This window comes from Dendropsophus ebraccatus, chromosome 5 (genome assembly GCF_027789765.1).
Source record: "Dendropsophus ebraccatus isolate aDenEbr1 chromosome 5, aDenEbr1.pat, whole genome shotgun sequence".
NCBI lineage: Eukaryota > Metazoa > Chordata > Amphibia > Anura > Hylidae > Dendropsophus > Dendropsophus ebraccatus.
Genome location: NC_091458.1, coordinates 130,960,781 through 130,973,490, shown reverse-complemented (window position 1 = coordinate 130,973,490; position 12,710 = coordinate 130,960,781). Strand labels below are relative to the sequence as shown.

Sequence of the window (12,710 nt, the reverse complement as noted above, 5' to 3'; positions counted from 1 at the left end):
ATCGTCATAGCAAAAATTTAGACGATAATCGCTCAGTGTAAACGCAGCATAATGCTTATAATAAATGGGTTCTGCCTTGACATGGCGTCAAAGTAGTTCTCCATATGCATGTATATATATATATATATATATATATATATATAATTTAGAGCAGATAGACAATGGTCTGGTACGGATTAAGTACCATCCCCAACAATTTGGCGACCAAGGGTGAAACTGACCTTGGTCAACTAAAAATAGCCACTGAACCTTTGTAGACATTGGCTTGGGAATGGGAGAGCGCACCTCCATTGTTTAAGATAAGAAATTTCTGTTATCTTACCTGAACTATTCCTAGCCTGCTGTCTGTTTGCATGAGGTCTGTCAGCTTGCAGTTGGTAGCTACAAAAGCCTGAGGTCAAGAACATGGTAAAACGCTTGCCTATCTGTGGTTGATGTGTACATGTCTAAGAAAGAGGTCAGGGCAGAAGAGAATTGTTTTGAGTAGGGTGCTTATGGAAGTCGGAGGTCAGAACCTCTTACTGATAACATCTGTATATGTGTCACAGGGGACAGAGGAGGTGACACATTTTGGGAGGCTGGCGATACCGGTAAAAGCCTGCCTCCCCCCGTAAGGCATATAGTGAGCTGTGAGCCCTTTGTGTAGACCGGATGGACGAAGGTAGCTCAGAATTCTCTCTCTCTGATTGTTTTGTGTGTCTAACAAGTGAAGTAGCATATGACTCAGACTGTGGGAGTTCTGGGTGAGAAGAAAAAAAGCATGTAGTGAATTAGAAAGAAACCGTGAAAGTAACATGCCTTCACGCAGGTGCAAGCCTTGAAAAGATAAGAAAGGAAAGCTAACTTATGCAGAATTCGCAAGAGACAAGCATCAGAGTGGTGGAACGGAAAGTTTTGATGATAAGTATAACGTATGTGAATCAGACAGATGGGAGCTGGAGGAGGACAGCCACCTCTCTAAAATGGCAGTGACTACTGGACTCGGTGAAAAAAATCCTAACTCCCATCCTATTTGTCACAGTTGTGGATCACATTCCATCACCTCTGCCCCCCCCCCCCAAGAAAAAAGGTGCCTTCAGAAACAGCCCCTAACATGACACCACCTACCACCATGCCTTAAAGGGGTATTCCCCCCAAGAGCTAAAAAAATGAAATGCTCCCAAACCTAGCTGGCCTTACTCACCAAGTCCCCCTGGGTATTTTGAGCTGTCTCCCATCTTTCTAGCTGCTGCCGTTCCTGAGTTACAAGTTTTTCTAAAAGCCAAACTATATCCAACATAGGAAACTACATTTCCCATCATGCAATGCTTCTGCCTGATGATGGCGATGTAGCAGAGCTGAGACAATGAAGGAGATGATGACAGTGTAGCAGAGCTGAGATGGCGGTGTCGGTGTAGCAAAGCTGAGGTGGAAGTGACAGTGTAGCAGAGCTGAGTTGTGGATGACGGTGTAGCAGAGCTGCGTTGGCGGTGACGGCGTAGCAGAGCTGAGTTGGCGGTGACGGCGTAGCAAAGCTGATTTGGGAGACGGCGTAGCAGAGCTGAGTTGGGGGGACGGCGTAGCAGAGCTGAGTTGGCGGTGATGGTGTAGCAGTGCTGAGTTGGGGATGACAATGTAGCAGAGCTGAGTTGGGGGGACGGCGTAGCAGAGCTGAGTTGGCGGTGATGGTGTAGCAGAGCTGAGTTGGGGATGACAATGTAGCAGAGCTGAGTTGACGGTGTAGCAGAGCTGAGTTGGGGGGACGGCGTAGCAGGCGGAGCTTGCCGCGGGCGATTGCGGGGGGCGGAGCTTGCCGCGGGCGATTGCGGGGGCGGAGCTTGCAGCTGGCACTTGCGGGGGCGGAGCTTGCCGCAAGCGATCGCGGGGGCGGGGGGGGGGGGTGCCGCGGGTGAGTGCGGAGGCTATGCTGCGGGTGAGTGAGGGTTGCCACGGGTGATGGGTCGGTTGGTTGTGGGGTGGGGGGCTGTGTGCTGCGGGTGAGTGCTGGACGGTGCGACGGGAGGCTCTGGACACGGGGGGTGAGCTCTGGGCTGGGGGTGACCGGGTGGCTGCTGTTAGAGAGGCAGCTGTCACAGCTGCGCTGATCACTGTCTCCCTCTCTAACAGCAGCCACCCAATCAGTGTTCTCAGTCACTTCACTGTGCTGGGACTGAGGACACGTGATGCCGACACAGAGGGTGGGGGCCAGGAGCAGGGAGCGTGTCGGTGTGGACTGAGGTCTGATGATTCTCTGCAATCCGTGGGGGTGAATGCAGCTGGATAACAGCAAAACTGTGCAGAATCCATAATAACTTTATATTGGAAAGATGGAAAGCTACGGGTGGGCAGCGTATTAATGCAAAAATAATTTTGGGGGGAAAACCCCTTTAAGCCAACACCCTTATATCCAGTTATTACTTCTAGTCCGTTGGCCACTTTAGCTCCTAAAGTTTCTTACCCCCAGCGGCCTTAACTAATGTCATTGAGGGGGCTGGCACAAAGATTGACGACTGTCCTGCACATTTATTAATGGATGTTTTTACCTGGTGGCTAGGAAGGTTAAACAAAGTTTTGTGAAAAAAAGGTACCTTGGTTTAGGAGTAACTTGGATTGAGAGCGTTTTGCTCACCGTTCACCATTTTTCAAAATTGTAACTTGGTGTAAGAGCATTGCTTTGGTGTAAGAGCTCCCTGTACTGGGTGTGAGGGGGGGAGGGGCATGGTCTGCATAGCGTGGTCTATAGCACTGTACTCTGACCCAGGACGTCTCTCTCCCTTCCAAATCATGGCAGATCCACTTTAGGCTGGGACTTGCATCAGGGGACCAGACTGTGGGGGTAATGTCTCCATAGCTGTAACCCCTCTCTCCCTGGACAAAGAGCGCTGCTATACTTTGCCTGTATCTGCCCTGCTCATTCCTTCATGCTCCCTGCAGTCTCTGTCAGCCCTTGTGTTTCCCATCCTCTCCATTCCTGCTATAATATGCCTGCAGTCACACTCATCTATACACAATGCTGCTATGTGCCTGCACTCACACTCAGCTATTTACATGGCTGTATAGAAAAGTTTCTGTCACTGTCCTCCTGCATGGCTCTGTGATTCTCCCTTCCAGATTGGTCCATGCTGAACACGAACCCTTTCCCCTTTGCTGTCATGTGACCACACAGACCTCTGACAGCAGCCCTGCTTTCCTATTCTAGCCTGTTGTACTACCTGTATCTACAAACTGCTGCTGTTTTTCAGGTTTATGCAGTTACTATATATTATACACCACATTCTGATTGCTATACTTTACAGTTACAGTAACATATTCAGCTGTTTGTAGATGTTTGTTTCATTAGTTTTACATGTTGTTCAGCATATAAAATCATTATTTTGGGTTTGTGGAACCAATTGTCTGTATTTCAATAATTTCTTAAAAGAAAATATTTGCTTTGGTTTAAGAGTGGATTTGGATTACAAGCACGGTCCCGTAACGAATTATGCTCGTAATCCAAGGCACCACTGTATACAGTTCTACAGACAACCCCCACTTGTATAATAAAGATTATTATTTTTTTTTAATTTTTTATAGGGACAGAATAGTCTTCATAGGGGGACAGTGGTGGAAATGAAGACATTTCTGTAAACTCCATTGTTAAGAGTGTCCCCTATACCTAAAGACGATAACTACGCAATCCATGAGCTATGTAATACAACCTACTATGCAAATGATTGAATAATGTCTATGGTGAATGCCTGGCATCTTATCTTTATAACTCCCCTCTTTGTTCTGACTTGCTGCTATATAACCTTGTGTAATGCTTATAATAAACGAGTTCTGCCTTGACATGGTGTCAGAGTAGTTGTATATATATATATATATATATATATATATATATATAATTTTTTTTTTGTATGTAGACCTAATTTGGACTAGATAGACAACAGTCTGGTACGAACTGAGTACCATGCTCAACAAAACCACAGACAAAAAAATGAGAGGACACCTGATGATATTTTAGTGGCATCGGATGTCATCAGTTTTCGGTAAAAAAAAAAAGGTTAACCTGGCCTCAGAGTGTTCTAACCTGCTGTTTCTCTTTAATTTGCCCTTTTGTTTTGTGTGTGCTGGTGGGATGGCTTATACTTATGGTCCTTTTACACGGAACGATTTATCGTTCGAATTTGCACGATAACGATCGAATTCGAACGATAATCGTACGTGTAAACGCAGCGAACGATCAAACGACGAACAATAAATCGTTCATTTTGATCTTTCAACATGTTCTCAAATCATCGTTGATCGTTCGCAAAAAATTTGCAGATCGTTCAGTGTAAACAGTCAACGATTTCACCTATGTGTGAGATTACATTTGTTAAATTTTTTGAATTCACTCCGCCATACCATCTTCTCTAGACACTTTGGAAAAGCATCTAATGATGTGCAAAAGGTGTCAAAAACATGTAACAAATCCACCATGTCTGACAGTTTTTGGTAGTTTGCACCTGAATTCTGACACATTTCTTTTGGTTGCTCTGTTCCACATTACTCAATTACATAATGTAATCTGCAGTTTGCATTGAGGGATCTTGTTTATATGCAGTGGATTCTGTAGACACTTATGTTGTTTTTGTGTTTACTTTCATTCCATCTTCATAACCAGTTTTTTTTTCTTTTTAGAATTTATAACAGTTTCTAACCTGTTTGACCCTTTTAATAGAATGAGAGACACATTGAACCTAAATTGTTACTTTATTAAAAGACACATTTTAGGGGTTTTTTTTTGGTATAAAAATAAAGACTGTTTGCAGGATTTTGCATTATGCCCTCTTACTTTTTCTGACTAGTGTTGCTGAGCCAACAGTGATTGTCTGTAGGGAAGAAAAAAAAAAGTGTTAAATTACGTTTTTGCGCAAATAATATGCCTTATGTGCTACCCTTTTAGGGATCTTTCACGCATAGTATTTTTGGTCAGAACACCAAAAGTGTATCTAGGACACAGAAGATGTGCACATTTTTTCTTTCTGGTTTTCTATTTGGTGTTGGTTCCAGTCTTAGGCCTTATTACACAATCTGTAAATATAGACAAATTAAGGACTGATTGATTTCTATTGGGCTGTTTACACTAGTTTTAGGGATCTGCAATCTGTATTGCAAAAAATAGGACATGTCCTAGTATAGGCCATAATTGTGGAACAGATTAGCCAGTAGAAGTGTATGTGATTCACGTTAAGTAAAATGTGATGTCCGTAACGTCTTCAAAAAATACGAATAACCTTAAAGGACAAGTGCCATGAAAAACTTTTTCCCAGTAATTGAAGCACATTACAAAGTTATATAACTCTGTAATATGCTTCAATCACCTATCTGCCTCCCTTCCCTGTCTTTTCCCCCCTCCACCCCCCACCAGGAAGTGTCCTGACTCACACAGACCTGATTACTGTCGTCACCGTCACCAGGCAGCTCCTTCTTGTGAGGATGAGTCATCAGCAGGAGGGCTGCTCTAGGTCCTGTTACACCAGCCTCCCCCTCCTTGTCAGGTGACTCTGCTTGCTCAGCTTATCTTCTCTAGTGACATAACTCCTTCACTGAGTCCACGGCAGCAGGAGAGAGGGTATGAGGTGTGGGGGGGGGGGGGGGGGGGGGGGGGGGGGGGGGGCTGCCTATGTGCCGGAGTCAGTCGGAGGGAAGATAAGCAAGTGAGATGTGACAAGTGATGGCTTGCAGTTGTTCAGCCAATGGGAGCTGAGCAAGCCTGTCACCTGACAAGGGAGAGAAAAAGAAAAAAGCGGGCACCGGCGCCTCGTGTGATACCTCAATACACCAAGGATAAGGATTATGTGAGAAGGTACTCACCTGGATGCCACTTGGGCTTTGTGCATATCACTCCTCAACAGAGTACAACTCCAAATCCAGGGTCTTGTTAGGTGACAGTCCACTGTATAGGGGCCTACTACCTCTAGGGACTGCTAAGCTGACTGTACCAAAAACACAGGATACTCCCAAAATAATGGGGCCCGTGGAGAGAATAAGTGAATAAAATAAAAAGGAATTGAGGTACTCACGGTCAGCGCTGTCCACATAGAGAAGTGGCCGAAAGTTTAAATAAATGCATTTAATATAGTGAAAAATATATTTAATATAGCACAAATATGACGCGTTTCGAAGACATACGTCCTCTTCATCAGATAAAACAAAGTGCACTTTGTTTTATCTGATGAAGAGGACGTATGTCTTCGAAACGCGTCATATTTGTGCTATATTAAATATATTTTTCACTATATTAAATGCATTTATATAAGCTTTCGGCCACTTCTCTATGTGGACAGCGCTGACCGTGAGTACCTCAATTCCTTTTTATTTTATTCACTTTGTCACCTGACAAGGCAGGAGAGGGGGGAGGCTGGTGTAATAGGAGAAGGAGCTGAGAGAAGAGCTTGGTGACAGGGACGAGAGTAATCAGGTCTGTGTGAGTCAGGACACTTCCTGGTGGGGGGTGGAGGGGGGAAAAGACAGGGAAGGGAGGCAGATAGGTGATTGAAGCACATTACAAAGTTATATAACTTTGTAATGTGCTTCAATTACTGGGAAAAAGTTTTTCATGGCACTTGTCCTTTAATTAAACTCCTTCCCATTTTTTGCAAATACAGATTACTGTCGCACTACTGTCAAATTTTTTTGATGAAGATTGTGGACATAATATACAGTTCTGAAAAATTAGAAGTGGCTGCTTTCCAGAATGGTAAACCCATCAAAAAATGACTGCTTAGTAAATTGGTTGTGGCAGGTTTTAAACCCACCCAGACATACCCACGACTCGCCCATTTGGTGGGCTTTTGGACAAAAATGTTGGGTTTGTCGGGTTTTTGGAAAAATTGCCTTTAGTATATGTGTCGTTACACCAAACCGACAAGGAAAATGGACAAAAAACTGACAATTTTCTAATGGGAACACGTTAGTAAATCAGCCCCATTATGTGTGAAAGATGCCTCAGACCAATTTCACACAGCAGTGTGTTGATCAGAATTTTGTATCAGTATGTGTAAGGCAAAATTTCGACAGTTTCGACAAACCTTCCTGGTTTTGGCTGACAAATACTGATACAAATTGTTGACCAAAGTGCTTCTGTGTGAATGTGGCCTTTCTTCTAGTCTGAACAAAGCTACAACTCCAATATAAAAATCAGCACTTTTACCATCACAATCTCTGTAGTTTTACATACAGAATATTAAAAAAGGACAGTGGTACAGAATATTAGAAAGGACAGTGGTACAGAATATTAGAGGGGACAGTGGTACAGAATATTATAGGGGATAGTGGTACAGAATATTAGAAAGGACAGTGGTACAGAATATTAGAGGTGACAGTGGTACAGAATATTAGAGAGGACAGTGGTACAGAATATTAGAGGGGACAGTGGTACAGAATATTAGAGGGGACAGTGGTACAGAATATTATAGGGGATAGTGGTACAGAATATTGGAAAGGACAGTGGTACAGAATATTAGAGGTGACAGTGGTACAGAATATTAGAGAGGACAGTAGTACAGAATATTAGAGGGGACAGTGGTACAGAATATTATAGGGGATAGTGGTACAGAATATTAGAAAGGACAGTGGTACAGAATATTATAGGGGATAGTGTTACAGAATATTAGAAAGGACAGTGGTACAGAATATTATAGGGGATAGTGGTACAGACTATTATAGGGGATAGTGGTACAGAATATTATAGGGCACAGTGGTACAGAATATTAGAGGGGACAGTGGTACAGAATATTATGGGGCACAGTGGTACAGAATATTATAGGTGACAGTGGTACAGAACATTATAGGGGATAGTGGTACAGAATATTATAGGGCACAGTGGTACAGAATATTATAGGGCACAGTGGTACAGAATATTATAGGGGATAGTGGTACAGAAGATTAGAAAGGACAGTGGTACAGAATATTATAGGGGATAGTGGTACAGAATATTAGAAGGGACAGTGGTACAGAATATTAGAGGGGGCAGTGGTACAGAATATTAAAGGGGACAGTGGTACAGAATATTAGAGGGGATAGTGGTACAGAATATTAGAAAGGACAGTGGTAAAGAATATTAGAAGGGACAGTGGTACAGAATATTAGAGGGGACAGTGGTACAGAATATTAGAGAGGATTAGAGAAGACAGTGGTACAGAATATTAGAAGGGACAATGGTACAGAATATTAGAGGGGACAGTGGTACAGTTCATTTGGTCATGTTGGCATGTCATTAGGGGACAGTGGTATAGATCATTTGGGTATAGTTGTGCCATATATTAAGGTACATTAGGGGACAGCGCCATCATTTATTAAAAACACATACACATTTAGCTAAACCAAGTTTGATATGTATAGAAGGGTTGACGGAGATAGTTGTCAGTTAAATGCTTGTTTGTCCGACAGCTATCCACAGTGTAGGGCTTGGTTAAATCCTCTAATCTATAAGAAACATACCTCCACCATTTCATCTCCTTTGACTTCCTGAATGTGAGAAAATGCATCACTCTTGCAGGTAAGTTTTGTACCCTCTAGATGAACAGTAACCTGAAAAACAAAAACAAAAAAGTAATTCCTTTATTTTATTCATAGGTAATGATTCACACAGAGCAGTGGTTTTACTAGCTTTTTTTTCCATAAGCAAAAATGTTACAGCCAGATGTTAAAGGAGTTTTCTAGCTTCATTTGCCTAGGGGTTAACACAAGGACAAGGGGCTACAATCTGATTCATACACGTTACTGGGCTCTCTCCCTGTCAATCTTTCGCCGAGTGCGCTGACAGGGAGAGAGGGGTGACTATACACAGACGGGGAGCCGCCCAGATGACTACCTCCCCGCCTCTGCCTACTGCGCACCCGGGGAATAAAACTTCTTTTTCTGCCGTATAAAGCTTCTACACGGGCTGCTCAGGAGCTTTATACAGTGTTCCAGGGAACCACATTAGCCCATTAGCCCAGTTGGGCTTATTGGTTCCCTTTAAGTCTTTCCTTATCTGGTAAGACTTTTGTTTCTGTTGTATATTTAATCAGGAGCATACAAAGGTAGAGTGGGGCCTCATATAAATCTATGGCCTCATATAAATTAGTAATACAGCTCAATAAGAACAAAGGTTGTACAGAGCTGTAATATGGTCATTTGCATTAAGCCCACAAGCAAGGGTGTAGCTAGGATTCATGGGGCCCCGTAGCAAAAAACTGTATAGAGCCCCATGAATCTTGTACGAACCCTCCCCCCCATACCTAACCCGGTGCAGTGCTTCAACGTCCCTTCAATCTTCAAGCTCCCCAGCTCCTGAGAGTCGTCACTCATGAGCCAGGAAACTGAGAGAACTAACACTAGGGGACTGTGCCAGGCCAGGTGAGTATGTGGGGGGGGGGGGGGCCTCTTGTGACTGGAGGTGCAATACTGCCACAATAGAGACTTGCAGGGCAGAAGGCCAATGTCTTCTTGCTCTGTCAGTCACAGCGTCTCAGCATTTAACACTCACAGTTAAAGTGCATGGGCCCTGCAGCAGTGGCATGGTCTGCCTTTATGGTAGCTATGCCACTGCCCATAAATACTATATTCTGGAATTTCATAATATGTATTTCTATATTTTTCACAAACTACATCTCATAATTTTCAACTTGCTGCATGGAAAATATTACGGCCCCAGAAAACCTTTTTTAGTATATAGTGTCAGTAATATTTACAGGACATTATATCCAGACACATTTAAACACAATGGGGGAGATTTATGAAAGGGTGTAAATTGCCCACAGCAACCAATCACAGCTCAGCTTTCAGCTCTGGTAGAACAAAAGCTGAGCTGTGATTGGTTGCAGTGGGCAGTTTACACCAGGTGTATATTTACACCCTTTCATAAATCTCCCCCAATGACTTGGTTTTACATTAACTTGATAACTCTTTACCTTGATCTTCTTTCCACCAATGCTAGTGATTTCTGACTCCTTTCCAACAGTAAAGGAATTGCTATGAGTTTGCTTTGCGGTCTTTGAGGTAACAACAAAGTCATTTCCATTTTGCTGGATTTCAATTACAGGGTTGATATCCTTTGCTATTTTGACTACATCCTCCGGCAAACCTGGAATACAAATATTATGGGCAAACTTCAGATACAGATTGCTGGTGGAAAATATTTCCAGTCCATGTGCCTAAGCACACTGGGAATTGGTCAGAGTAAAAATCATGGTATTGTATGGGACCTAAATACTGCATTTTTTTTTTCATTTCTATATCTAAAATGGCAATGACACCCACTGGTACAACATATCCTGAAGTGCTAGACATGAAAGAACCCTGTAGTGAATACGAGAACAACATTTTACAAGATTAGCAACAGATGTGTAGAGTGTAATGCATGCTGTTCTTACCTACAGCTCTCAGGAAATTCTCATAGTTCTCCTGAGCATAGACGTTCCAGGTTCCATTAAAGGCCATGGTGACTCTTGATGTTCTGGCGGAGGCAATAAAATGGAAGTGAGAGGAGTGATAAGTGATATTGCTTGTGCTAAAGCAGCTTATATCTAACCAGCACCCTAATGGATGCTTTGGATGTCATAATAATTAACCATCCAACCATCAATTATTAATGGCTTGTTTGAGGAGCAGAGAAATGACCTACAGTTCAGTGTTCTGTGTTGTCTGTGTTAGTGAATATTATGTAACATGAACCTTCCATTGTACTAACCCGAGAAAAGTAATTATGACAAGCACTGTCTTATAAAATATTTTCATCTTTGTTCGCCCACAGTTAAAGGAGAACTTTGGCCAAAATCTATTTTTAATATGTTTCATATTTCATAAGCAGAGTTAAAGAAATTCCTAATAGAAATTAATTATGGGAAATGCACATATAGTGCTATTTCCCTCAATTTTGTAGATCAGGAGGGCTTAAATTTTCCCTAAAAAAATGTGATGTCACGAACCCGGTCTATACCTGAAGGATCCCGCAGGGGGCGCAGTATATGTCGAAATTACATGTAAAAAGCGCTGCGGAATCTGTTGTTGCTTATATAAATATTATTATAAAATATCATTATTAAAAACAGATCCCTTCCTGTGCTTTAATTTGTTGCACAAAATTCAGTATTCTGGCAGAATAAAGGCTTGTACCGTGCATGCCTTATACATCTGTGCTTAATTACACATGCAATTATTGGAAAATTATAATAGAAATTATAGAGATTGCTAGGTACTATCACAACTTTGGTAACTAAAAAGTCAGTTCATATATGGCCTGCTGTCTCCAAGCGACAATGGTATCATGTCACTCTGTCCCCTCTGTGCGGTGTGCCGATGGCGGAGTCATGAAGGTGAGTGCAGGTTATTGTTTCAATAACCACCTCTCCTGACATATACTTTCTAAATCACCACAGATAGTTTATATACACTGCCGGACGAGACTCACTAGCGGCGATGACTTCCTGTTCGCTCTTCTGCTGTGCTCCATGCTCGTTCTGGGGCTGCTCATGCCTTCCGGCATGTTCTTCAACCTTCTGCTGCAGCGACACTCCTGGCCACTAGGGTGTGTATGCGGCCAACTACTCTGGATTTATAGAGGCAGCTTGTCTCCATCTGATACTGCCATATGTACTACACTTGTGGAGCGACCTAGTGTCCTCTAGCCGCAGAAGGCCAGCTGTTGCATCCTGGATCGGGATAAAGGCAGAAGACCTAGAGGGCACCTAGTCTCCACTCCCTGGTGTGGCCCAAAGCCAAACCGGTTGAGTAACACAGCGATTCCACAGTTGCTGCCCATTGAAATCTGTTAGAAGATTAGAAGAATTTAACCCACTGTTATGTTCCCTTAGAGGCTAGGATTCAGAGAATAAAAGTGATTTTCTTACATTTATCCTTATGGCCTTTTTTGTTATATCTTCAGTTTAATTCCTCTCCTTTAGTCCCTCCCCTAGTGCACCTAATTTAAATATTATTTACGCTGAAGATAAGGATGAATATCTGAGTATGTAGGTAAGAAAATTACAGTGTTATGGGACCTGCTGTTAGTTTTCCCTTAATCCTGTGATAGGTTTCTTCAAGATTGTTTCTTCAAGATTGTCATAAATGTCTCTTGTAAGTTATGTGTTATGACTTGTGTTAGTTTTACCGCTGAAGCATCGTGGTTAAGGCTAGATTCACACTGGACATATCCGCAGGGAATATCACGTACGCCTTAACAGCGAAATCCACTGCGGATACCTCTCCTGTGATTTCCAATGTGATTACATACTCGCAACGGGATTGTCATCCCACTGTGAGTATGTAAGTGCTGGCCCCATTAACCCCCCCACTGCCGGGAAGATACTTTACCTGCACCATAATCCCCATAGGTCCCACGCAGCCAATCAGTGCACGGCCCCGCCACAGTCACTCATTGGCTGCGCAGGACCTCTAAGAGCCGGGAGCCTCAGATGTGGCTGGATCATGGAGCAGGTAAAGTTTTTTCCCAGCAGTGAGGGGTTAATGGGGCCAGCACTTACATACTTGCAGCGGGATGACAATCCCTCTGTGAGTATGTAATCACATTGGAAATCACAGGAGAGGTATCCGCAGCGGATTTAGCTGCGAACTCGTAGCATGAAATCCGATGTGGATACGTTATGTGTGAATCTAGCTTAAAAGTATGAGACGGAGGAGGGCCTTCTCTATGTGCCCTCTCCACTCTGCGTAACTGTCGTAAGCCCACAGCTTCTGGCAACCCAGTCTCACAAATCTTTTGC

General features: G+C 43.1%; 1 protein-coding gene across 1 annotated transcript; it reads right to left on the bottom strand.

The window, feature by feature from the left end:
• Positions 1-4,694: 4,694 nt before the first annotated feature.
• LOC138793815 (fatty acid-binding protein, liver) lies at positions 4,695-10,489 on the bottom strand. The gene is made up of 4 exons (XM_069972516.1): positions 10,362-10,489; positions 9,900-10,072; positions 8,446-8,535; positions 4,695-4,832 (listed from the first exon to the last, which is right to left on the bottom strand). Exons 1-4 carry the CDS (start codon positions 10,426-10,428, stop codon positions 4,782-4,784), a joined length of 381 nt encoding a protein of 126 aa, XP_069828617.1. The 5' UTR covers positions 10,429-10,489; the 3' UTR covers positions 4,695-4,781.
• Positions 10,490-12,710: the final 2,221 nt, after the last annotated feature.

What these genes read in the sequence shown, in the direction of transcription:
- LOC138793815 (XM_069972516.1), bottom strand. Translation starts at nt 10,428, where the DNA reads ATGGCCTTTAATGGAACCTGGAACGTCTATGCTCAGGAGAACTATGAG. An exon ending in GAATTTCCTGAGAGCTGTAG is followed by an intron (nt 10,073 to 10,361) that starts GTAAGAACAGCA and finishes TTTGTATTCCAG; the next exon opens with GTTTGCCGGAGGATGTAGTC. An exon ending in TTGGTGGAAAGAAGATCAAG is followed by an intron (nt 8,536 to 9,899) that starts GTAAAGAGTTAT and finishes TTTGTTTTTCAG; the next exon opens with GTTACTGTTCATCTAGAGGG.